This window comes from Podarcis bocagei, assembly GCF_964188305.1.
Source record: "Podarcis bocagei genome assembly, chromosome: 1".
NCBI lineage: Eukaryota > Metazoa > Chordata > Lepidosauria > Squamata > Lacertidae > Podarcis > Podarcis bocagei.
In genome coordinates, this window is record NC_138125.1 from 23,810,952 (window position 1) to 23,838,878 (window position 27,927).

General features: G+C 42.9%; 1 protein-coding gene across 2 annotated transcripts in view; it reads left to right on the plus strand.

Moving 5' to 3' along the window:
- The window catches only part of FBLN5 (fibulin 5), a 61,151-nt gene extending 33,778 nt beyond the window's left edge, over window positions 1-27,373 (plus strand). For both annotated transcript variants that reach the window (XM_081173866.1, XM_081173867.1), the window contains 7 exons: window positions 11,357-11,479; window positions 13,813-13,929; window positions 15,279-15,398; window positions 18,127-18,246; window positions 19,731-19,857; window positions 23,127-23,319; window positions 23,414-27,373. In XM_081173866.1, the coding sequence (XP_081029992.1) occupies window positions 11,357-11,479; window positions 13,813-13,929; window positions 15,279-15,398; window positions 18,127-18,246; window positions 19,731-19,857; window positions 23,127-23,319; window positions 23,414-23,575 (962 nt within the window). In that variant the 3' untranslated portion in view covers window positions 23,576-27,373. The remainder of the gene's footprint in view (window positions 1-11,356; window positions 11,480-13,812; window positions 13,930-15,278; window positions 15,399-18,126; window positions 18,247-19,730; window positions 19,858-23,126; window positions 23,320-23,413) is intronic.
- Window positions 27,374-27,927: the final 554 nt, after the last annotated feature.

Sequence of the window (27,927 nt, forward strand, 5' to 3'; positions counted from 1 at the left end):
ATTTGGCTGAGGAATTTTAAACCAGCGCCCCCCTCCCCCAAGGGCTTTGTCTTGCAGAGTGCCACAGGTGTTCATTTTGTTCTCCCAGCATTCAACATCTGTATCAAAACAGCTGAGAAAGATCATTTGAACATTTGGAATGTGGTGTTATTACTATGCTGATGACGCCCAGCAATATAGGTTTGGTTTTTGTTTTTAACTGATCCAGAAGAAGCAGCGGCTTCTCTTAGACAGCGTCTGAAGTTGAACTAACTTAATGCCAGACTAGACAGAACTGCCAGTTGGCAATCTTGCCTTCTGAGGATAATAACCAGTCTCTTTCTTGGTCAGACCAATGAAGCATTACAGGGGTCATGCCATATCATCAGCTGACTGGTACTGGTCTATTGAGGCAAAAAGATTTCCTTGGTTGGGATGGCTGATTTCTTGGTAGTTTACTTACCCCAAATGGATTTATGAGCTGGGTGGCTCCTAAGCTAAATCCCCTCATGAAATCCCACAGGTCACTGGGCCAAAACCTATAGTATCACACAGGAAGAAGAAAAAATTCAATTATGGGGGTTAGGATCATGTCCTTTTCGTGTGTGGTCAGCTTTGTGAAACTCCTTGATCAGGGAAGTTTGTGAATGGAGGACTTCTCTGCAACTGGTAAAAGTAATGCCCTTTAGAATGGTGTTATGTTTAAGTGGTTGCTTCAAAATGGTGGACCTCCCTCAGGAAATACAATTGGTGCCATCCTTGGACTCAACTATACAGCCTCAAAGAAAACGTTTTAATTGTCTTTTAAGTGTAATATACAATTTGACACAAGATGACGATGGTGACCCTTATGGAAAATTCAATCTATTTTTTTTAAAGGCTTTTTAAAAAAGCATTTTCAGAACGGTTTTTGTATGTGTCTAGATCCTACCCTTGTTATGCCTTGAAAACGTTTTTCCCCCCCTCCCGGATTGGTTTTAATTGAGGGGGTAGATTGGTGTTTTTAGTGGTCTGTTTTAGTCTTTGTGCTGGATTGTTTGCTAAAAGAGATTATTGGTTTTGTTATTACTGCATTGTGTATTGTTGTGATATTGTAGATGCTTTTAGCTGTTTTATCCTATATTAGAGCCATAGGAAGCTGCCTTGACTCAGACTATTGGCCTGTCTAGCTCAGCATAGCAGTGGCTCTTCGGGGTTTGAAACAGAGGCTCTTTCCCAGCCCTTCTTGGAGATGCCTGTGATTGAACCTCTTTGCACAAAAGAAGAACATAAGGAGAGCATGGCGGATCAGGGTAAAGGCTAATCTAATCCAGCATCCTGTTCTCTTGGAGCCAGCCAGAGGCCTGTGGGAAGTCGGCAAGCAGGACATGAGTGCAACAGCCCTGTTTCCACCTGCAATTCCCAGCACACTGCCTCTGATAGTGGAGGTAGAACATAGTCATGAGAGCATTGTCCTCCATGAAATTGTCTCGTCCTCTTTTAAAGCCAACCAGACTGGTGGCCATCACTGCCCCCTGTGGGAACAAGTTCATAGTTGATAACTATGCACTGTTCTTCTCTCTCTCATAAAACCAGAACTCAAGGACATCCTATGTTGGATGACTCAGGACACAGTTGTCCACAGCTACTATGCAGATGTGGGTCCAGTTGCTGCAAATCACAAGTAGGGAAGATGCTGCTGAACTCAGGTCCTGCTTTTATGCTTCTGGTTGGCCACTGGACTAGATGGGCCACTGGTCTGATCCAGCAGGCTCTTATGCTTCTATATTGTGTTTTATATCTTAACTTTCATGCTGTGAACCGCTATGGTTTTAGCTGAAGGGGTGGGGGGCAATATGCATGTGTTATAAATAAATGAGTACATTTATAGCTAATATCCAAGATCTTTGTTTTATGATTTACTCCAAAGCTTTGATGATTAATGACAGATGATGATGGATCAAATGTGTTTTCCATATGAGCTGTGAAGAAGAATCCATAGAAGACTGACAGTGGTGCAAGTTCTGAAAATGGGAGGCAGAGCTTCTAAAAGAGTTTAGTAAACCTTCCTTAGGAATCTCCCTCCAGTGTGATCATTTGTAACTGGCATGTACACACATCGATGAGATCTGCGCTCCTCTCCCCATGTTTGACGGTCAAGTATTTGATGCTTTATTGACTCTGAAGTACTTGTTGATGGGATCATATTAGTGTTGAAATTGTTTATGCAAAAAGTTGTTTTCTGACTCACCCGAAGGCAGCTTGACATTTCCCCCTGGCTACATTTCCCATCATTATGTGGATTAGCTGTGACCCAAAGCCTAATTGCATTTTCTCTCTTGCTTCAGAACATTCTGTATGATTAACCCATGAAGGTCAAAGGATTTTGTCGTTGTTCACTCATATCAATATTGCTGCACATCACCTCAATCTCTGAGCAGTGTGAGATTGCAGGGGTTACGGGCGCTTACACAGGGTTTTTGGTTTGCTTGGAATAAGGGACAGTGGAGACTTTGGTGTGTTCGGAATATATGGTTTATTTACACATGCATACAACCTGAGCCTATGATAGAGGGGCTCACAGTATTACTACAGTGGTACCTCGGGTTACATACGCTTCAGGTTACATACGCTTCAGGTTACACACTCCGCTAACCCAGAAATAGTGCTTCAGGTTAAGAACTTTGCTTCGGGATGAGAACAGAAATCGTGCTCCGGCGGCGCGGCAGCAGCAGGAGGCCCCATTAGCTAAAGTGGTGCTTCAGGTTAAGAACAGTTTCAGGTTAAGTACGGACCTCCGGAACAAATTAAGTACTTAACCCGAGGTACCACTGTGCCCCAAGAAGGTCTTGCTTATCCTATAGCCACAGCCCTGGATTCAAACAGAAACCAAGCATTTTCTCCCTTTCAGGCTTCTGCCTGCAGCAAGCCCAGCTCTCTCTCTAGCATTCATCTCTGACTTTAGTCTTTCTAACAACCAGCCAGTTGAAGGAGAGGGAAGGGCCCCTATCTGCTCTCTGGCACAGAGCCACTTCCTTTGTTACCTTAACGTACTTAGGCCGTTACCAAGAAGCTGGATTGCTCCCATCTTCCCTGAGGAACTTGCAATCTGAAAATTGCTGAAGAGAGAGGTGAGAATGATCAGAGGAAGAAAATGGCACCTGCAAAGCTCTGTGCCTTTGGGAGTGCTGCCGATCATCTGACTGTCAGCATTGGCAAACCCCGAAATCAGGTGAAGCCCATGCTGCCGCCACATGGTATTTTGCACTCTCTCAGCTAAAGGTTAACATGGCTACTCTCGGTGCTATTTTTCTAGAAAAAGAGGTGCCAGAGCTCAACATTAACATCTCCCTTGTTCTCTTATAATGGCAATGGCTCCCACCTGAGAGGTGCCAGAACTCAGTTCTGGTGAGTTCCCACTGAAAAGAGGCCCTGGCTACTCTAATGGAAAGGGTTCAGAACCCCCTCTTTTGCACACATGCTGGTTTTTCTCTTTACTTTGCAGCCTCCGTGCATTTCATCAAAGTAAAAGCAACAACACAGGGACAAGCAACTCAACATCACATGCCATTGGGCTCTCTTACATATTTTTTTCATTTATTTTTATATCCTACTTGGCATATAGTGGTTAAGAGTTTCAAGCTGACACATTTCCCAGTGTTCCCCCCCCCCAAAAAAAAAACTTTTGTTCAATTTTTTTAAATCCCACCCTTCATCCCAAAGGGATCTTGGAGCAGCTAAAAATGTAAGATAACACAATAAAACATTGACACATTATAATAATAAATCTTTATTGTGGTCCAAAGACCCATAAACACATTATAAACATCGATCAGACTGAAAGGAACAGCAATTAATCCCTTCAGTGCAGAAACCTCAAGCATAATTATGCCCCAAAGACAGGGACAAATATGTAAATCTTAACATTCCTCTTGAACGTGGCCAAAATGGGAGGCTGACTGATTTCACTGGGTGGGTGGGAGTTCAGTAAACAGGGTGCCACCACTGAGAGCACCCTGATCTATATCACTGTCCTTCTTGCCACTCCCACTTACAGGTCTCTCTCCCTGATCACAATGTTCAGCTCAGAAGGCACTGGGGAATAAATGCTAAATTGGAGTTTAAAACATTATTTGAGCTGGGGTTAAATGCATTTCCAGTTGGCAATACTACCTGGAACATGCAAAAAAAAAAAAAGAATAAGAAGGCTTTGTGATGTGTAAGTTAGAAAGGAATACTGCATCACTTTGGTGCATTAATGGTAATGAGGACACAGCTGTTAAATTCTTTAAGCCAATAATTCTCAAAGATTTTTTCTCCAGGACTGGCTTTCATCCACTACAACTTATTTGCTTGGCAGGGGGTTGGACTTGATGGCCCTTGTGGTCTCTTCCAACTCTATGATTCTAAGCCCTAAAGCCACATTGCTTAGAGAAGAATTACCTTAGCTTTATGGAGATTTCACTAGGAGCACATCTGGCTGACGAACAGACCCCAAAATTGAATGAAATTTTAAAAGCAATTTATTTTCTCCTGGATAAGTCATCTAGCTTCCACAAGGCCAAAGATCACAATGCCTTGGCCAGGCAAGAATAGGCAGTCTTCTTTTTTCTCAGAGCCCATCAAGACTTCCCCAGAGGGAGGTGGCAAAATTGGTGGATTACAGACATCAGTGAGAAATTTACCCTTTCAAACAAAGCTCTTCCCAATTCCCATTGTTTTCAGGCTAGGCCAGAGTTACTGACAATGTCTGAGGATCTTGTGTTAGCCAGATGCCAAAGGCTAAAATTCTATCATTTAATATTAAGTGGTAAAAGTGTATTAGGTGCTCAAAGATTGATAGATGATGATGATCTATAGATATAGATGACAGATAGATAGATGATAGATAGATAGATAGATAGATAGATGATAGATAGATAGATAGATAGATAGATAGATAGATAGATAGATAGATAGATGATAGATAGATAGAAATATATATGGATAGATGATAGATAGACTGTGAGCCAAGAGCTTACAATCTGAGTGAGTTTATCAGAAGAAGAGCCCGATGGATCAGGTTCATGGCTCATCTAGCTGAGCATCCTGTTTTCACAGATGCCTGTGGGAAACCTGCAAGCAGGATCCGACACAAGAGCACTCTCCTAACCTGCAGTTTCCAGCAGCTGGTATTCAGAAGCGTATCTTCTCAAAAAGAATATTGCAGATCTGGAAAAGATGCAGAAAGGGACAATCATTATAATGGGGATGTGGCACCTTTAAAAAAAGAGAGAGAAACTGGTGCTAGGATTGTTGTTAATGTGTTTTGATGATATGTTTATCAATAAGTTTGATAGACTGGTTTACTTAAGGTCACTGAAACCCCCACTTCATAGAACAGATTCCTCATGAAGGGAGCTTTATGTACAATCCCTTGTAGTAAAGGTATCATGGAAACATGTTAGGAACATAAATTCAAGCAGCTCCCTTTTTTAAAAAAAGTGTGCATTTTTCTGTGGTTGGTTAGAGCAGTGTTTCCCAACCTTTTTTGGGCAAAGGCACACTTGTTTGATGAAAAAAATCTCGAGGCACACCACCATTACAGCCCCGTGACGTCAGCGCGCAGTGTCACGCCGGGAGGGACGCACGGAAGTGTAAGTTTCAATTTTTTTCCCTCCCCCTTGCCGGGGAACCTCCAAGCTTTGGGGGTGGGGGGGGGAGGAGGCAGCAAAGCGAGGCAGGAAGGAGAGCGCGGCTTGGCTGGGTGAACTTTGGCAGGGGCAGGAAATGAGAACCGCGAGGCGGGCGCTGCGGACGGAGGCGCTGCCCGCCGAGCTCGCAGGCAGCCAGGCAGGCAGACGGCGAGAGCCCCGCGCTGGGCGGCCTCTCCTCGCCGCCGCCGCCCCGCCTCTCGCCGCCTGACTCGCCCGCCTCCCTCCAGGCAACATCTCGCGGCACACCAGGCAACATCTCGCAGCACACTAGTGTGCCGTGGAACAGTGGTTGGGAAACACTGGGTTAGAGTACCCTTGAGTGTTTAAGGATTTTAAAGGGTTTTTTTTTTAAGGGTGTACTCTGATGCACTAGCACAATGCATGCCATATGCTACACTACAGCATGGTAGCATCCCGGAGGGCATGGCAACACAGCCAGTATCCACCAATCATGGCCAGTGTGACAATGTCATGGAGATGATGTGGTGAAATTGTAGAGAAGTTGTGGAAATTCCCCCATGCCAGCCAACACCCACTGAAGTGTCTGAACCGTCTTCAGAGGTAGCCCTACGTATAACGTAAAGGTAAAGGTACCCCTGCCCGTACGGGCCAGTCTTGACAGACTCTAGGGTTGTGCGCCCATCTCACTTAAGAGGCCGGGGGCCAGCGCTGTCCGGAGACACTTCCGGGTCACGTGGCCAGCGTGACAAAGCTGCATCTGGCGAGCCAGCGCAGCACACGGAAACGCCGTTTACCTTCCCGCCAGTAAGCGGTTCCTATTTATCTACTTGCACCCGGGGGTGCTTTCGAACTGCTAGGTTGGCAGGCGCTGGGACCGAGCAACAGGAGCGCACCCCACCGTAGGGATTCAAACCGCCGACCTTTCGATTGGCAAGCCCTAGGCGCTGAGGCTTTTACCCACAGCGCCACCCGTGTCCCTAGCCCTACGTATAACATGTTGCAATAATCTAACCTAGAGGTTTCCAAAGCATAGACAAGAGAAATATGTTATCCCTGTCCAGACAGGGGTACAACTGGGCCAGCAGTTGTGAAATGCTCAGTGTGGTTTTCTTTGCTTCATTGACACAGTTCATTCCTCTGAAACAAGCTTCAGTGATCTGAAGGTTTAACTCTGAATAATGGATAGGCAGAGCAATGCAACCTTAAGAAGCATCATCATAAGGGTGAAGAGAGGTGCAAGATTTTAAGAGCAGTGGAAACAATTTTGAAGCGCCCTCAGCTGCATCCAATATTTTGCTGGCCTTCCGAAAAGCCTTGGAGCGAAAGCTTTAATGACTCAGTTCAACTGTACCGTCAAGAAGTTCACGCATTAGTGGGAATGTAAACTAATCACTATTTGGCGAAATCTACTAGCTCAGTTCCCCTCTTCTCATTTCTCCAAGTTTCCCAAAGAAGTATAGCAACATGCATAGAACATAATGATGATAAGAGCCTTGCTGGGTCAAACCAAGGACCTATCCAGTCTAGCAATCTATCTATCTAGCAATCCAGTGGTTTGCCAGATGCCCCTGGGAAAGCTTACTAATGGGGAAAAAAATCAACAGTCTTCCTAATATGCATGATTAGGTTAATATTACCCACAAATTAGTTTAGTCCCCCATTAAGGAGGCAGTTTTTAAAGTTTTGTTCTCATCTGACTATTTAATTTATAATGGTTGGTGAAAAAGAAAAAGTAGCTCATATTACTTTAAAATGATGATTCTAGAAAAGGTTCGGAATCTCGTATCTGATATGAAGTTCCCTCGAAACCCCTTTGCCACTATATTTTGGGACACTGACAAAATAAAGTTCTTTCTTGTAGATTTTTCTGCAGTGAAATAATACACTTTCTCTTAGTCCCCCCTCCTTCCTCTCAAGATAATTGCATTTGGTAAGAAGGAGCACTTAACAATGCTACATTCCTAAAGTACAAACCACAGCCAAAATGCAAATCACTGCTGTGTTTGGGCAGTGTTATTTTTTCATGGACAGCCTGATAGGTTGGGAACCATCCAAGACCAACTCTCTCAACACCTGTTTAAAGGCAAATTTCAGTGTCCAAACTATTAGGTTCAACAGATTGATATGCATATATTCAGTCCTTTATTTTCTGGGGGGACACAGGGGTACGCGCACCCTTAAACATTTTGTGAAACTTTGTACTTTTGTCCATTTACTGTACAGTGGTACCTCGGGTTAAGTACTTAATTCGTTCTGGAGGTCCGTTCTTAACCTGAAACTGTTCTTAACCTGAAGCACCACTTTAGCTAATGGGGCCTCCTGCTGCCGCTGCGCCGCCGGAGCCCGATTTCTGCTCTTATCCTGAAGCAAAGTTCTTAACCTGAAGCACTATTTCTGGGTTAGCGGAGTGTGTAACCTGAAGCGTATGTAACCTGAAGCATATGTAACCCGAGGTACCACTGTATTTATTTTTCCCAATTTGAACTATAAAATGGTGATTTTCTTGAGTCAAAATGAGAGTACCCCTAAACATTTTTAAAGGGAAAAAAACACTGCATACTGTATATTAATGTGCTTAATTCTGTAACTGAAATCAGTGTGACTTCCAAGTGTATACTGTAACTCTGACAGGATCATGTCTATTTGCATACTAAAATGAGGCATAGTATTGGAAGACACAGGTTAATATTTTAAAGGCAAGCGGGATGACAATTTTAGTATATCAGAAAGGCTGGCTATATAAAAGAGAATGAATTTAGCATCTGCAAAAACACACACACACAAAAACACACCAGTTGATTCCAGTTGTAGCCAAAGATATGTAGGCAGAAATTTAGAAGACAATCTTCTTAGCAAAAACAAAGTTATCAAGGGGAGACTTAAAATGTTCATTTTCAAGGATTTTTTTTACCAGAGACCAAATCAGGATGTCAACTTTTTGTTCTTTGGTGGGGTGTGGGGTGATTTCCAAAAGGAGATTATACCGTCCTCTCTATATCCCACTGGTTTCTGGCAGCCCTTATTCCTGATAAGAGATTCACTGCTGGGGTCCCACATGCAAACACTTACATGGAACTCAAGATCTATTCTGTAAGGCCTGATTCTAGAGTGATACTGGAAAATGAAAAGAAGCTTACCTTTGCAGGACTTACATACCGCCAATGACGAAATTGGCTCACCAGTTCTTATGTGTGCAGCACCATTGGCACTTCACCATAGCCCATTCATTAGTCCTTTTAAACTACACTGGAGGTGAAAAGCAGTAGAGACTTGTTAAGCAGTGTTTCTGCCATATATTTCAGTTGTGTTCATAGCAAAACGACCTGGCAGGAAATCAGTGAGTTGCACAAAACTAAGCAGTTTATTCCCATATTTATATAACGTAATGTTCAAGAGAGTGGGGGAAGTGATGTTTGCACAATGCCCTCCGTTCCATTTGCTCTTGCTGGCAATTTTCCAAGGAACAAAAAGGTGCCAAAGAATGTCCTTGGAGCACTTGTATGTATAGATCTTGAGTTACACATAAGTGTTTGCACGTGGAACCCCAGCAGTCTGTCACTTCAAGCTTGGCTGAATTAAACCATTTTGGACAGGCACCCAAAACCCCCAAAGTACGAGTGCCAGGCAGGCAAGGGGTTCCACAAATAAGGCACCATTACAGAAGAGGCCCTGTTTTGTTGTCCTAACCTTGCAGGGGCACTCAGAGAAGGATGTCCAAAGATTATAGATGTGAATGGGCAGGTTTACATGGGAGCAGTCAGCCATTTAGGTAAGGTTAGAGAATCTAAAGGAGTAACATGAGCAAGAAAAAAGGGGGAAAAGAACATGTCCCTGCACCAAGGAGGACAGCGACATTAATTTCTCCAGTGAAGATTCACCCTCCACAGAAAGTTTGCTATGCACTGCCATTTGCTGCAAACTGCAAGGGTGGGGGTGGATTTTCAGCAGGGAAGCAACAAAAGGAAATGTGTTAACCCACCCCCTTCTGCATTGCAGTCCTAATCCAGATCAGGACTTGCAAAGCTACCTTTAGCTTTAAAAGGGAGAAGAAAGGCAGAGCATTTGAAGTAACGTGTTTTGACCCCAACGGGTGTATAGGATGTGAAATTAAGGCTGGATGAATGTGTCGATTTTGGTTTCTCGTTTTTCCAGTCTTAGGTTGAGTTCTCCACATTTCCACATCAGTTTGCAAAACCTTAAGACCTCAAGAAAATTCGTCAGCATTATAATGCAAATATCTCCTAATATATACATCTTTGAATGACATTCAAAAAATAGTTAGGCTTGTGGAAGCCAGCACAATGAATCTTACTAGCACAATACAGTGGTACCTCGCAAGACAAAAAACGCGCAAGACGAAAGAGTTTTCCGTTTTTTGAGTCGTTCCGCAAGACGAATTTCTTGCGAGTTTGTTTCCTTTTTCTTAAAGCCGCTAAGCCGTTAATAGCCGCGCTTCGCAAGACGAAAAAACCGCAAGACGAAGAGACTCGCGGAACAGATTAATTTCGTCTTGCGAGGCACCACTGTAGGACCTTTCTTCCTCTCCCCTGTCCAGGTGCCCCTCCCAATTGACTCTGGAGGGTCAGAAGAAGCCCCAAAACAGCATATAGTGGCAGGAGGGGAGCTGGCTCCATCTGACTAGCAGAAATCCTTGCACTAATGGATCGTTCATCACAGTGCAACATTGAATTCTACCCATAGGATGCAATTTTGCCTAATATACAAATTTTTTGCAATCAATTTTCTCTCATTTCATGCATTTTTTGAAGTTATTTTCACTCATTTTTGCATTTTGTGCGCATTTCCCCAATGTATGCATTTTTGTACGTGTTACTTGGTTGAAGAACTGTGTTGCTAAACTCGGAAGTCAAGTGTGAATTTTGCAGGATGGTTTCATTTCAATTCATGTATAGCTTCTGAAAATTCAGTGGATTTGCCCTTAAATGTAAGCAGAATCAAATTTCTCCCCCATCGCTAATTGTAATCTTATTGAGCATTTATTCTTTATGGTGTTTGTATCAAATGAAGGGGAGGCAGTTTATTGTGCCAAATCCACTCTAACTGCCAAACCTGAATTTTCTAGTGTACCATCCCACCCACCGAAGAACAGTCTGGAAGCATCCTTAGGTTTCAACTTAATGCAGTTACCCGGCTGTAAACTCCGCTGAACACAATGGGAATTGTTTGTAGGCATGTGTAAGACAGTGCTGTCAGTCCCATTGAACTCTGAGGACTTACTTCTAAGGAACCTGCTACATCATGCTGCAAGTATGCTTAGGAATACAGCCCTAGTGCTCTGGAGATCAGGCAAACAAAAGGTCTGATTGAAGAAGGCGTTTTTATTACGGGTTACAAATTCCCAATTGGTCTGTGTTCAGAAATGTTATTTACCAGGAAAGCAACAAGTAGATGTAGCATGATATCAAAGAAACTGGAAATAACTTTTGTCATTGAATCAGCCCTATAAGAGACAGAGCATCTGTTGGGTGGACATGTTTCTCACGAACTGTCAATGATTCTCCTGCACTCAGTACCTTGGCATGGAGAGTACAATACTGAATTTTCTTCAGTGCCTCAGAGACTGTGGTTAAAACTGCTCCAAATGTATTTGGCATTCTTCTTCCTTGCTTTCTCAGATGGATCTTTTATATATTTGATTATAGGAATGGGACTCTGCAGTTGTGACAAATGCTTTTGTATCTGAATAATCATGTAATGCTTGATTATTCTCTGAATTGCAGATGTTGATGAATGTGCGTCTGAATCACACCAGTGCAACCCCACCCAAATCTGTATCAACACTGAGGGAGGATATACTTGCTCCTGCACAGAAGGATACTGGCTTTTAGAAGGCCAATGTTTAGGTATGTAATACTTTGGGAGGAAGTGTCTTTAAAACAAAGCAAAACAGTTTGTGATTTCTGCATGATGGATTGGGGGGAAATGTATGTCTAGACCACGTAAATAAAGGGGACTAAGGATGCTATTATTCAAAGGGATGGCAGGTCTCAGAGAGAGTGTCCTATAAGGTGTTAAGCAGTCATGTCTGACCCAATGCAACGTTTGAATGCAAGACACCTCTACACATTTCAGCAAAGGGACTTGGGTGGCGCTATGGTCTGAAACACTGAGCCTCTTGGGCTTGCCAATCGGAAAGCCGGCAGTTTGAATCTGTGCAATGGGGTGAGCTCCCGCTGCTCTGTCCCAGCCTCTGCCAACCTAGCAGTTCGAAAGCATACCAGTGCAAGTAGATAAATAGGTACCGCTGTGGCAGGAAGGTAAATGGCGTTTCTGTGTGCTCTGGTTTCTCTCATGGTCCTCCGTGCGCCAGTAGCGGTTTAGTTATGCTGGTCACATGACCCGAAAAGCTATCTGTGGACAAATGCCGGCTACCTCAGCCTGAAAGTGAGATGAGTGCTGCACCCCATAGTCACCTTTGACTGGACTTAACCGTCCAGGGTCCTTTACCTTTACCTTTACCTACATAGCAAATAGTGTCTTGCATCCAAACAAAGTATTGGGTTTGCTATGAGTCAATCATATCTCTAAAGCATAAGTGAGTATATCATTTGGGCTGGCCAGATTCACAAGGTGTTTGCGAAACCATCATTTTGATGTTTCTTCCTATTCCTTGGGCTCCAGTATGACATCTTTTCAATAAGTGAACCAAATGTAAAACACATGCTATCAGCCATTATGAATTGTGTTCCTTCAACTCACAAAAAGATTTTCTGAAATTGAACACATTCTTTCTTTAGAGATACTAGAGTAAGGTTCCATCTGGTCATTGGCCTTTTCCTACATGCATGGTAATAAAACTTGCCTTTATTTTGCCATTTTCATTTCCTGGCCTTGGAATCTTGGTCTATCCAGTCTAAATCCCAACATTTTACCCACTACATTTTAATATTGCATTTTTAAATTGTTGTAACCCATCCTAGGACCTCATGGAGAAGGGCAGGTAAGAAATATATCATACTGAAGATTTGGAAATGCCTTTTAAACTAAGATTTGTTTAAGCTTCTTCTTCTTCTTCTTCTTCTTCTTCTTCTTCTTCTTCTTCTTCTTATTATTATTATTATTATTATTATTATTATTATTATTATTATTATTATTAAAAAGTGTTTTTAGCCAGCACAGCAAACTGGTAGACTTGCAGCTGTTCTCCTGACCACTTTGTTCTGAATGCTATCTCTGAAGGAGGACACTTTTGGCCCATTCTCAGAGTCCAGAGGTGGTGAAGAAGCCTCAGTGCTGCTGCTGCTGCTTTCACACCAGCAAAGATTTTTATTACCATGCAAGTCAGTGCAGCATTCTTTTAAATGTAACTTTTTTATTTTTTTACAGCTGGGGGAAAGTCGCTGCTCAGTTGTCAAGCTTCCTCTGTTGCAACATAATTTTTGCAGACGTGCTCACAGTGTGATATTTTCTGCTCTGCTTCTTTCTAATACCACACTGGAACATTACGAGCTTATAAAACTTGAGAAATACAAATTAAGACCAAAGATTTTTTGACGGTGTATGAACAGTGAGCAGCTTTATTTTTATATTACAGCTTCCATGTTTATTAATTGTACAGCAACACACTAGTCTGCTAGAAGCTATTAGCAAACATAGTCCCTGTTGAACAGGCGTAGATTAAAATCAATGTGCTAATTCATGTAACTGAGTGCCTCGTTTTTTTGTACAGCTTGTTCCATGCAAGAGATTTTGCTTGCTCAGCCCACCATTAGGTTTATGATGGTATATTAAAAACATGGTTTGTGCTTCTGATATACAGGGTGTGTGCATGCAGTGATCTGGACTAAAAGCAAAAGGCATCATGAGGAGAGTGTTGGTATGAGTTGGCCTTCAATGAGTTGCATAATCCTCAGTTCTTCAAACTCAGACCCCAGATGTTGGACTACATCATCTCCAGCCAGTTTAGCCAATGGTCAGGGATGATGGGTGTTGTAATCCAACAGCATCTGTGGACTCAAGGCAGGCATGGACAGACCAATGGGGAAGGGAGATTACAGGGTTCAATGAAAGAAGATTTTGTGTGCAAAGTAATGGGCCTGAACAATACAGCCTTTGCTCACACTGAAATAATGAGATCTCTTAGCAAATGGTTGTTCGGGGTGCATGCGGTTATAAATTTCACTGTGTGACAGGTGCAACTAATAGTCTCGTTTGTTGTTCACATTTTTCTTTGCAGACATAGATGAATGTCGCTATGGTTACTGTCAGCAGCTATGTGCCAATGTACCAGGCTCCTACTCCTGTACATGCAATCCAGGATTTATCTTGAATGAAGACGGAAGATCATGCCAAGGTACTGTTTGTGCATGAGAGAGAGAAGACCAGAGAGCACAGTACTTTTTAAGCAAAACATTCAACTGATAGAGCTTTCCGAATCTCTTTGGGAGGGTATTCCAGAGGGTTGGTATAACAACTGAAAAGGCCCGTTTCCATGGTGTTTTCAGACGACAATCCACTGGCTATGTTACGGCCAGCAGAGTCTCCTATGAGGGAGTCCAATGTGGCTTTCAGCAGGGGGGATATTCTGCTATGTAGCCTGGTCCCACGCTCTTTAGGGTTTCCTTGAGTTTGGTTTGGGAGCAGCAACAGGCAGCCAGTGCAGATCACTAAGCACAATATCAATTTACTCACAGCCTTAAACACATTTATGAAGTTTAATGCATGGTGGTTCTTGCAATTTTCTTTTATGAAAGTCCTTGTTCTCCTTCAGCTGCAAAATCATCAAAGCTCTCTGGTCCTGAGTGTGGGGTGGGGGAAATCTCCTAGCAATATGCCCATAAAAAGTAATCTTAAGAGTTAAGGCTACAGTTTGTTACAGTCACAGACACGCCTTCATCCATTGCCCTTTCCACCTTGTTTCATCCTGCTGCTTTTGGCCAGGTTTTGTTATGATTGAAGCAGTCAGAGTCTTAAAACTTGTAGATAAACAAGGAAGCACCTGCAGGATACTCTTCAGTTTTGTTTGCCATATTGGTCTGAACCCAAACAGACTATGCAGAATCTTTTCAAGATGTCACAGTGGTAAATTGAACTTTTCCAGCACTGTAGCTTTGTTTGCATGTCAGCGTCCGATGTGTACTACCCCATGTTGCCCATTGAGTATAGTGGTTCCCTTGGCAGAGTAGCTCCCTCTGGCCTCATGTACAGAGACAGTTTGGGAAAACTAGGAGTAATTCTTACTTGCCATAAAGTAGTTCCACAAAGAGAATGAGCAACTAACTCACACATCTGTCACCGCTTTCTCTCTAAAGTGGTGATTTGTACATCTCCCAGAAATGACCTTTAGAACATCTCTCAGAGACAAAAGATCAGCTATGTTTTATTTATTTTTTCTGTGGGCTGTGTGTCCAATGTCATGGCAGGGATGAGGAATTTATGGACCTTCACATGTAATTGTACTACAGCTGCCACCATTCCTGACCACAAGCTATAGTGGTTGTGGCTAATGGGAGTTGTAGTCCAACAACATCTGGAAGTCCCCATCCCTGCCTCAAGGGAAGAAGATACTCCAGTTACTTTTCTCTCTCTTTTGTAGCCAAAATCATCTCAGCAGGTTTTAATTTTAAGAAGTTATTTTTCATTGCTGTAAGCCTTAAACAAACTAGAGCCTTGAAAAAAGTGATTGATACCGCTTTCCCACAGATGTGAATGAATGTACAACCAACAATCCTTGTGTGCAAAACTGTGTCAACACCTATGGCTCATTCCTTTGCCGCTGTGACCCTGGCTATGAATTAGAGGCTGATGGTATTAGCTGTACTGGTAAGTAAAAATTGTGGGCATTATTATCTTGGCTTTTAGGGGAAAGAACGTTTTTTCCACATGTACTTACATTGTTTTAATAACAGCAGCAGCAACAACAACAAATTGTACCCTGCCCATCTGACTGGGGTGCCTCAGCCACTCTGGGTGGCTTCCGACAAAATATAAAGGTACACAACGAAACATCAAACATTAAAAGCTTCCTGAAACAGGGCTGCGTTCAGATGTCTATGGAAAGTCATATGATTGTTTATCTGTGTGATATCTGATGGGAGGGTGTTCCACAGGGAGGGCACAACTACTGACAAGGCCTTCTGCCTGGTTCCCTGTAACTTCACTTCTTACAATGAGGGAAACACCAGAAGTCCCTCGGAGCTGGACCTCCATATCCAAGTTGGGCGATGGGAAGTGGAGATGCTCCTTCAAGTATACATGGAAGGTTAGAGTGATGAAACTAGGAAGGATTAACAGGAACATCTAATCCCACAAAATGTAGGACTCAAGCAGTTATTTCCATTGGTTTCAATGGAGCACAAGTAAAGGTGGTCAGGATTGTGTGGGTATATGTATTTTGTTAAATCAGTGCCTCTTAACTGTAGAACCTTAGACCTTGCTTGGCCTCCTGCAGGGGAACTAAAGAAGCATTTACAGTACACATGTTCTTGCCCCAAGTGTGTTGGCAGTGACCTTAAATCACTGAAGTCAATGAATTTAAGTATATGACTGCAACAAGGATTATACGGCTGTTTCTTGTGCTTTCATACTTGTTTCAGTTATGGAACACTTATTATACACTTGGTTTAATTTGAAAATGATTAGTTAAGCCTGTTTGTGTTCTGAAATGGTCTCCTGTGCCTAGTTAAATGAGTCAAGCTCTGGGAAAAACACATCTCTGAAAAATGCTCCCCCCCCCAATTTACCATAAGTAGATGCAACACTGCCTGGCTTACAGTAAAAAGAACACTCCGGGTGGGTCTTACTCAGAGTAGACCTATTGAAATTAATGTACCTAGCTTAGTCATGTTCATTCATTTCAGTGGGCCTGCTCTGAGTTAAATCTAGCTGAAGACCACCCTCCGTTTGTGCAGACAGGGAACCTCTTTGGCTAGGGGTGAGGAAACACAGGCCCAGGGGCTGAGTGTGGCCCTCCAGGCCTCTCCAACTGGCCCTCAAAACTCTCCCCAAGTCACACTCCCTCTGCCTAGGCCATGCCTAGAAGGGATGCAGCTGCTGGGCTGAAAAGGGTTCCCCTTCCTTCAGTGGAGACTGGTTTAATATGGAGAATGGGGCGCTGCCTCCCATCCAGTTCCCACTTGCACCTAACCCAGGCGGTTTAATATGGAGAATGGGGCGCTGCCTCCCATCCAGTTCTTACACCTAACCCAGGCGGTGGCACTGCCTGTCAACATCTTCCTCCTTAGTCCAAGGTTGCCTCTTGTAGGGAGCAGGATGGGGCAAATCTAGACTTAAGTCGGATCTGCCTGTTATTTGCTCTGGCTTCACTTCCTGGTGGCCTCTCTGCCATCCACCTCACCTGCCACCATGGCCTCCTCTGCCTTAGGTCATTCATCTGGGCAAGATTTCATTTTAAAGGGAAAACAGTACTCCAGACACAGCATTTGAGCTGGTATTTCTGCCTACAGTAGAGCTTTTTCAACATCATGATGTACTTGCTAAAGAATTAGTACACTCCATGCTAAACTGTTAATTTTGGTACTTCTGAGGATCAGTTCCTAATTTGGCATATTGCTACTAGACATGCTCCATTTTTCACCATCTGCCTGCATTTGTTATTTGCAGACATCACAGGAAGGGGGAAAAACAAAACCCAATGATTTCCCTAAGAGATACAGCATGCCAGTTCTGGGATTAGATTGCCTAGTTGTCAAACCCAAATCCCCAAATATTATTTTGTTTGGTGTTGTTATCGCACCTAAAATTGCAAGGTCCTGTACAAAAATAGTGCTGGTGTTGCCCATAGATTCCTTTGACCTCCTCTCACATTAGCGTCAAAAGGGAATAAATCAGCTTGGCTTTTCTTCACTTTGGCTCAGCGTTGGAATTGCTTTAATCCTGTGGGCTTCTTCTGAATCTAAAGTTTGTGCACATCTCCCCAAATATACCAAATAAAATCTGGTTTCAATCAACGTTTTGGAAGTTTGCTTAGTCATCCTAGTATTGTGAAACCCTTTGCTGGCCTAGTCTGGCACATCTGTAGTGATTCTAAAATTGGTTAATGGCTGTAGATTATATAACACGATTTACACAATCCAGCAGCGTTACAAGGGGCAGGGCAGCATCAGAATACCTTATCTAGGAAAGGACAGTTTTAGATAGGCAGCTTCCCAATGTGGGCCCAGAGTGGCAGGGGTGGGCATACAAAGCATGAATGGTACATAGGTGGAGAGCTCCTTTGTCTCATAAGCTGCATGGTGGATAAAGTCAGCTTGTGCTTGCCACACGGGACTGGTTCAGGAAGTGATATATGGCAGGGAATATGATGGGAGATGGGCTGCCCTCTGTTTGTTTAGGTGGAATTCATGTCACGAGATGGTCCATGGTTGCGGCCTCCAATGAAACTCAAGGGCAACTTAAGAGGGTCAGTAAGCACCATAAAACTAGAAAATGGGTTGAGAAACATAGGTTGAACCACTTACTCATATTGGCAGGTAATGGTCTGAACCTATCACCAATGAACTGCTAACTCTTCATAATCCCAAATTTACAGATATGGATGAATGCAGCTTCTCGGAATTTCTTTGTCAGCATGAATGTGTCAACCAGCCAGGTAGTTACTACTGCTTCTGCCCTGCTGGCTACGTTCTTCTGGATGATATCCGATGCCAAGGTAAGAACATTTTGCCAGCTGGTGTTTTTTTTAATTAAAAAACAAACACAAGAAAAAACATTAACCTTTTTCTCGAAATAATAGTTAATGAAGCAAAGGATGAACATAAGGTCTAAGCAATTAGAAATGCATGTTGGGAGCTATTGTGCAATGCTGCTGAACACATAACTATGTGTGTGGTGTCATTACAGTTCACAAGGTTCTTGGCCTAAGCAAGCATTCTCCAGTGCAGTTAAGGATTACATAACAGGTCCCATGCTATTCCTTTTTTTTCTGCTCCAACTGTGAAGAAAACGTCAAATCTCCCAATGACCTTAATAGAGAGAGTTGACTCCATACTAAACATGCTTGTTTACTACTGAATTGTGGACAGCAGTGAACTCATTAAAATACCTTACCAAGCAACCAGTTCTTCTGGGTGTATATAGCATTCCCCCCTCTACCAAGCATAATTGGAAAGTGTTGTTTGCACTGGATCCAACATAGCAAGAGTTAAGCTCAGCAAGTTTTCCTTTCAACCTGTGCAGAAATGCAGTTAGCATAAGTCCTCCAGACAATCGACTGTGCCTGAGTTACAGGCCCAGATGGTGAAAGGTCAGTCAGTGTAAATAATGTAATGGAAAGTGCAGCATCAGTCAGAGAGGATGTTGCTGGGTCCCACAGGTACATCCTGGTTCATGCTAAAATAATTCTCCAACACAGTTGCGTATATGCTTCTTTGATAACACAGAATGAAGCAGTTATGAAGAAACTTTATCAAGTATGAACCAGTCATCACAGTGCCTTAGCTCACATCAACATTCTCCTTCAGCACACTGATTACATTGGTGGGGAAACAAACATGGAGTATGGCCAGTTGAATTACATGGCTAGGTCACTGTTGCCCCACTTAAAGGAGAAAAGGTAATTGGGGGCCATAATGAAACCTCCTGGTCAAACCCCCTAATTCCCTTCAATTTTTGCTAGATCACACACCACCCAACACAGCTTTATCTCATAATTCTATAACTCCTTGAGGAGACATCACAATGAATTTTAATTACGTGCTTGCTTTGTTGCCCTGTGTTTAGAGTTTGAGAGTTTTGACATGATCCGCAGTGAATTGTATGATCTCACATTTGCAAGAAGCTGAGCCAATATTCGTTTGCTGTTCCTTTGTCCTCCTCTTCTTTGGGTACATTCAGACATGTCAAAATATTTGGGTTGATCCATACACACACACACACTCAGAACAACCCTGTGAAATAGATTAGACTGAGAAAGTATGACTAAAGTCACTCAGTGAGTTTTGTGGGTGGAGATTCAGTCCCTGAAAGCACTCTAAACACTACAGTACATCCTACTGGACATTATACATAGGTAGCATCTTGCAAGACTCTTTGAGATGTGTTTTAGTTAAATAGTATTCTGTGCCACAAGTGCTATGGGGTTAAAACACTTGTTAAAATATACTAATATTCATTTTATTTTATTTTTCATTTTAGATGTTAACGAATGTGACGTTGGGAACCACACTTGTACCTTGCAACAAACATGTTTTAATGTCCAAGGAGGATTCAAATGCCTAGACCCAATAAGGTGTGAGGAGCCTTATATCCTGATCAGTGAAAAGTGAGTAATATCTTCATAGAAATAGGAGGCTATTTATCTTCTTCAAGAGGCATGTGCTGTTTGGACTTTCTGCTGCTAGCTTTGCATTACACAATTCAGATTTTAGGGATCTTTCTCTGATTCCTCTTTAGGTGTATGCATGAAGTGAGAATGTAACTGACAGAAAACTGGAAAAATGGGTTTCACATGGCTATGCTCATCAAGAAGCTAGAACTACCTGTGGCTCATTGTTGAGTGCATACTCAGTGGCAAACCCAGGTCTATTGCTGTGTATCTGGCCCTTAGCTTAAATAAAAATCTAACTCTTAACGGCCTATACATAATAGTACATACAATATGCAGAATCCTTGTGAGGATGAAATGAGTTGTAGACCTTCCCTGACCTCATGGCATTCTTTATTCAGTCTACATATCTCATCACTCACTTCAAGTCCACTCCTTTCTACATAGAAACATATGAAACTGCCTTTTAGGCAGAGTCAGGCCATAGGTCCAGCTAGGTCAGCATTGCTGCAGAAGTGCTTTGTTGAGTGCAGCCACTGCACTAGCTTTCTCACACAGGTGGGTCATGGTTGTTTACCTGGACAGGTGAGGTGACAGGGAAGTTGGCATGGCTTCCATTGCTCCTACAAGTGAATCTGCACCACACCAGCCACCTCCCAGCAAGCAACCTGCCAGGAATCTAGCAGAGCATCTTCACCCCAGCCAGTGAGCTGCTTCTGAATTACTGATAGTCGCTCTTTGGGGTTTCAGGCTGAAGCCTTTCCCAGCCATATCTGGAGATGCCAGGGATTTAATCTGGCACCTTCTACATGCAAAGCAGAGGTTCTAAAACTGATGTCCCTTTCCCAGCTTGTTTTAGTCACAGCATGGTTTGCACACAAGAGTTTTCAGCAGGAATAGGTTTGTCTTCTTCTTGATCCCGCATCCCCTTGATCCCAGTGGAGTACAGGGTCAGATTTAAGGTGCTGGTTTTGACCTTTAAAGCCCTTCACGGCCTAGGACCCTCGTACCTACGGGGCCGCCTCTCCCAGTATGCCCCACGGAGGACCTTAAGGTCCATAGATAGCAACACCCTAGTGGTCCCGGGCCCTAAGGAAGTTAGATTGGCTTCAACCAGAGCCAGGGCCTTTTCAACACTGGCTCCAGCCTGGTGGAACGCTCTGCCTCATGAGACCAGAGCCCTGTGGGATCTGATCTCTTTCCGCAGGGCCTGTAAGACAGAGTTGTTCCGCCTGGCCTTTGGCTTGGAGCCAATTTGATTCCCTCACCCCTCTTTCTTTTTCCTTTCTCCTCCTGTGATGAGGCTGCATTTTAATATTTTAATGTTTCAATATTTTAATGTTGTATTTTAATCTTGTTTTTAAGTTGTATTCATTCAACTTGTTTTTATTATTGCTTGTTAGCCGTCCTGAGCCCGGCCTTGGCTGGGGAGGGCGGGGTATAAATAAAAATTATTATTATTATTATTATTATTATTATTATTATTATTATTATTATTCCTTTTTCTATCTGCACTCTGATTCCATCATTCCTGCCTAGCCCCTGATGGAGATGCAGATTGCTCCTTCCCACTCATCAGATGATAGATGCAATGAGCAGGGAAAAGGCAATATTGGTCCCATTCTGCATAGGTAACAGACCTTAACAGAGCCAATGTATTGCCTTGTCTGCCCCCAAGATGATGTTATAAGAACTGCTTCTTAGCTTCTTTTAACAGTAGCAGGCACAAAATATAAAATTCCTTGTCAGGCCACCAGATGGCAAAAGACTCAACTGTATTTCTAGTTAAGCTAGAAATACTGTATGCTTCTGAAGAAGGCCTTATTAGTCATTCAAAGGTCTTCAAAGTTGAGCTGTCATTCAATGCTATTCCATAGAGGATGTTGATGGTACATTGTTTGTGTGCCTCTCTTGATTCAAAACAATGCATTTAAGGTTTAAGAACCCAAGTATAAATGGTATGTGCATATTAATTTAGGTCTTGTATTCTGTGGAATATCGATCAATAAACAGATTGATTTAACTATTATAAACTGGTTAATCTAACAGGTGATTGACTTCACAAATTTGTTGATAAACACTTGTAACACAGCAGGGTGTAGATTATAAAACAGGTTATAGGGAAAACTGAAGTTGAGGATGCAGAGGTTGTGCTATGCATTCAGATACTAGATACAGTGGTGCCTCGCAAGACGAAATTAATCCGTTCTGCGAGTTTCTTCGTCTTGTGGATTTTTTTGTCTTGCGATCACGGATGCACCCTGGTACTGTATTATAATGGGATAGCGGGCAAAGCACAAAGCGGGTCGCTCCCCAGCAGGAGGAGTTTCCCCAGCCTGGAGGATCTGTTGCCAGGAAGAGGCAAAGACACCCCCTCCCGCCTCCCCATGAAAACAACGCCCCTTCCTCTGTCGCCAAGCCTTGCCGCGTCTTCGCTCCGCCAAACCGCGTCCCACATCAAAGCCCCAGCCCGCTCCTCTCCCTCTCTCTCCACGAGGTGCCAAGGGAAGTTCGAGCCCAGGAACCAAGGGCGGACGCACGAAGCGCCTGGCGCGGACTCTCCCTTGCTCCCCCCGTTACCTTGCGCCACGCCACCGGGCTCCCCACAGTCTCGACAGCTGCTCCCGGCTTCTTCTCTCACCCCCGCAAAGGCGCCTTCGCGGCGGCCCAAGCGCAGTGGGTTCCTCCTCCTCCTCCTCCTTTGTCCCGCCTCCTCCTGCCTTCGCGCAGTTAGGGCAAAATGGAGCAGCCACGTGGGGAGGGGGAGAGTGAGAGGCAGAGGCGGCGCAGAGACCCAGCCAGATCCGTTGGATCCTAGCCCACCTGCCTCTGTGCCCTCTCCAGAAGAGGATCCCTCTGGAAAAGGTAGGTCACTCCCTCGCTCGCTCCCTGCCAGCCCAGTTCCCGCTTCAAAAGGAAACAAACTCGCAAGACGTTTCGTCTTGCGAAGCAAGCCCATAGGGAAATTCGTCTTACGAAGCACCTCAAAAACCGCAAAACCCTTTCGTCTTGCGAGTTTTTCATCTTCCGAGGCATTCGTCTTGCGGGGCACCACTGTATCCTTTCTTGCTAAGCAACACAAAACAAATTCTCTTTGGAAATTTGCTCAGTGTCAGACATAGCAGCAATAATAATTAGTAGAGTGAATAACTCATTCAGGAAAACATATGCCATTATAAATATGTTAATTTTCAGAGTACTGCATGACTCTCCATTGTTTTTGGTGGCAATACTACTACTAATAGTAACAATTCCTGTTCTTCCAGTCACTGTATGTGCCCAGCTGAAAATCCTGGTTGCAGAGACCAGCCATTTACCATTTTGTACAGAGACATGGATGTTTCAGGGCGCACTGTGCCATCTGATATATTTCAAATGCAAGCAACGTCCCGCTACCCTGGTGCTTATTACATCTTCCAGATAAAATCAGGAAATGAGGGAAGAGAATTCTACATGCGTGTAAGTGGGATAGGATCTTGCATGGCAGATTCAATATGATGATGATGATGATTACTATTTAAAACCTCAAGCTCTTTTTGTGTCTTCCACACAGCAAACTGGACCTATCAGTGCCACTCTAGTGATGACCCGTCCTCTGAAGGGGCCACGTGACATTCTCTTGGACCTGGAGATGATTACTGTTAACACTGTCATCAACTTCAGAGGAAGCTCCGTCATTCGGCTGAGGATATATGTATCACAGTATCCCTTCTAAACCAAGAGTTTCATTGCTTTATTTTGTAAAACACACACACACACACACACACACACACACACACACACACCAGCTGAAAAGGGCATTATCCCTTTTCTGCCAGAACTTTCTTCTCAGGAGTCAGTGCGTCTAATAACTCAACATGAAATCAGCAATAAAAGTTGCCATAATGGCTCATATTACGATGGGCCAGACCTCCTCCTCATGGTTTGAAACCACCTAAGCATTATATTGCCAATGGATTCCATAGGCGTTTTTCCTGCAATGATCATGTGCTGTTAAGAATCTTTTGTCTTGCTTTCCAAAACTTTTTATACAGTGTGATTATAAGCTTAAGAAACTGTGAAGTTCTCCCCCTTTATCCTGGCAATGCTGTTTAGCAGAATAACCAGAGAAACCGTGGGAAATGCTGGCTTTTGCTGTTCTGCTCTCTCTTTTTTCTTCTGCTAACACTTGTGGAATCAGGGAACCACCAGCCGCCTTCTCAAAAATGTCTGTGGAATCATCAGTTCTGACCCTGTTATGTGTCTCTATAGAAACTGTCCATCATTCATCTTGCTCCCCCCCCCCCATAGAAAAAATTCCTTCTTTTCAGCCTGGGTTCTTTTCTGCCTTAAAACTTTGGGAAGAATCATGTAGTCACACATGGCCAAAAGAACTGAAGGGAAAGACAGTGGCTCAGTGATGGAGCATCTGTTTTGCAAGCAAAGGGTCCCAGGTTTAATCCCCAGCATCTCAAGGTAGCGTTAAGGATACCCTCTGCCCAGTCTAAAACCCTGGAGTCATTGCCAGTTAGTGTAGACTAGCCTTTCCCAACCTTGGGTCCCCAGTTGTTGTTGGACTGCAACTCATTCCTAGCCAGCATGGCCAGTGATCATAGAGGATGGGAGTTGTGGCTCAAGAACATCTGGGGGCCCAAGGTTTAGGAAGGCTGGTGTTGACGATGTTGAGCCAGGTAGACCAGTGGCCTGACTCAGTTTCCTATATGCTTGTTGAAGAGCTCCCCCACTATCCAGGGCCATGTGCTTGTAACATGCCTTGGACATTTGATGCTGAAATCTGAAAAACCCCACTGGACATGCTCAAGCCACTGGCTTCACATGTTGCATCTTTTTGGATCCCAGCCACTACCAGGCACTGGGTTTTGATGGAAAGATCACTAGTACTGTTTAAAATATTTATTGTAAAATATACAGGGCCTGGTTCTCCATTTACAATTTGGGCTCCATTTATAATTCTTGTGATTTATAATCTCAAGACAGTCTGCCATAGATAAGGAGCTGCGCTATGAAATCAAACACATGCAGGTCACATTTCAGTAGCTCTGAGAAACAGTCTGCATTCTGAACACCAAGAAGAGGCTTCTTTGTTCTCTTCTGTTAGTAGGGAAAGCAATACCTAGGGTTGTGGCACAGTTCAGTGGTAAAATGCAAACACGTTGGGGCAGAGGGAGAAATTCCGTTCAGTTCACATTTAAAAGCAAAACTTGCAAAATTGTACCTAGTGAAACAATATGCTGACTAAAGCACAGCCATCTTTCTAAATTCGCACTTCTCCAAATTTTGCAATGCAGTTCACACAACTCTGAATTTTGCGATTCTCTTCTCCAGCCACATAATGTGTATGCAGATAAATGCACGTATCAGTGAAAATGACGTGCTGAAATGCAGTGTTTTAGGGGGAAGTGCCTTGCAAAAATGTGTATATTAGGGAAGAAAGCATACAAAAATGTGTATATTAGGAGAAATTGGCACTAAAATGCTGATGAATTTTCGTGAGTATTTTTTATTTAAAAAGTCACAGGCTGATGTGGAAACGCAGAGAACTGAATTTAAGGCTGGAAAATGAGAAACTGAGAGAAATAGAAATTGACAGGCTCGCTCATCCTAAGCGCACACAAGAGTTCATAGCTCTCCAATTAAAGGATCTCAGGTACCAGAGTAGGAAATACGTCTGTCTGATGCCATGGCCTGCTACTACCAGCAGCTGTAGACCATTTGGGATAGAGCATTTCCCTTTGGGGAAAGAGAACCTGTAGCTCTGTATGAACTACACACAGTGGCTCATGCCCCGAATAACCATTTTTGTGTTGCATGACATTTATTTGCTTTGGGGAACTTTTTATTTCTTGATTCTTAACCATTTCAAGATGTGAACTATTTCACTCTCTTCTGTTTCTATTAGATTGCTTCCAAGGCTGAGCTGACATAGGATTTAGCTAATGTGAACTAGTTACACGAGACTTAACAGAGCAATCCTAACCACATCTATTCAGAAGTAAGTCCTATTAAATCCAACAGAGTACTCCTAGGCAAGTGGGGTGATGATTGCAGCCTTAGTCTGCTCTTTTAATGCACATCCCAAATAGCACATTTGCTCTGAATTTCAAAGGTAGCTCAGCAGCCAAGACAGCCAGGGCTAGGAAATTTAAGATACGAAGATATTGCCTGTGCCTCACCTGGGATTATTGTGGTTGTACACAATAATGCTCTTCTAAAATTCCAGCGAGGTACAGCAAGAAGATATTTATGGGAGCAAAAAATGAAACCAATTATATTTAGGATACAACTGTGAATGAGGCTCCTAGTTCTTTTCATAAAACATGTTTTCTTCTTCCAATATTGTTTGAAGGGTTGATTTCTAGCACCAGTAGTGTAACATGTGCACTTCTAAATAATTTCAACAGATCTGCGTAACAATAGATAGTCATGAAATTTATTAATACTATTACTGTATCTTGCTTAGTTTTCACAAAGGTTTTTGAGAGAGGAATAGATTGTTCAGGAATTTAAAACATTAAATTGTTCAAAATTTTAAAATTCAAGTCATTTATAATGCATCTATATGCTTGGTTAGTTTTCCCCGTGAATATTCCAAAACCATTAGAAGTTGTGTTCGGGGCCCAGTTGTGCTTAACTTATAGGCTGTGCAACATGTTAATATTAGAGGATCAATCTCCATGTTTAAATTTCAGTGTTTTAAGTTCCACAAATTCTTCTGTGAAACAAGCAACGTTGTGTGGATCCAAAGAAAATATGGTTTGCATATCTAGGTTGGGACTCTCAATAACCCCTACATTAAATGATTAAATATGGTTTCATAGAATATACCATTTCAACATAGACTGGCAATTATTTCATGGGACCAGCACACAAGGAAAACATATATGTACATAAAACAAACACGATTTAATACTCTAGCTTGAATATTGCAATGAACAAGCTTGAAGTATTCTAAAAAGTATTTTCCAGATGGGTTTTTGCCACAATGGTGTCCCCAAGTATAGCACTTTATCCAACACAGGGGTGAAATGGTGATTATTCACTTACATGCAACGAAGGAAAGAGGTGACCTTGAGGCACCGGTGACATGGAGGCTGTTCCCCATTCCTAGTGACCCGTAGCTGTTGAGAAGCCTGTTCCTATCAGAACCTCTTTCCCCAGCATTGCCCTATCATGGGTCCTGTCTGGGTCAATACAATCTATTCTCACCATCAACAACACATACATCTTCATAATCCAGATGGTCATCATTTGATACTGCAATGTAACTAGTTTCCAACACAAAGAGGATAATGTAATTTACACTACATATCTTTGGTGTTTCTGATTCATACACAAATCCTTACTAATTTGTATCTGAACCGAGCTTTTTTAAAAAAAATAATTAAAAATTCTTGCATTATTTTTTAAAGATTGTGAATGAACACAGCATTGAATATGCCAATGTGGAAATGTTCTTTAAAGTGTTTGTACAAAAAAAATCCAATAAAATTATAAGTGATTTTTTTGATGTGAACATTATTATTATTTTTTTAAAAATGAAGTTACAATAATGCACAGGGGTTTATTATTTTAGCATTTCTTAGTATTGTTCTGTGCACCCCAATTTCCAAGAGACTCCAGGGTGTTCCAGAACTTACCCAGGGTTCACTTTCCTTGGAATGAAGGTTAATGGAGACTGTGGGGGTTTTTTTGATATATGGGTAATATATAGGATATGTATTACACATATACACAACCTGAGCATAGGACGGGGTGGGGGGCTCACAGCATTAACACACCCAATAGATCTTGCTTCTTCATTACAGTTCCAGGGAAACCCCAAGCTACAGCTCTGGGTCAGCAGAGAGCAAATCATGCCTCTGTCTTCAGCTTCCAGTACCAGTCCAATGCACACATTTAACACCCCTATCTTGGCCAATGTCAGGGACTGGACTGAAGAGGAGGGCTGGGAATCGCCCCCTCCCTCTCCTCTGCTTCCCGAGGAAGGGGAGGGGAATCACCCTCCCCTTCTCCAGTAGTTTCAAGAGAAGAGGGAGACGGGATTGAATTACAGCAGAATGATGAGCT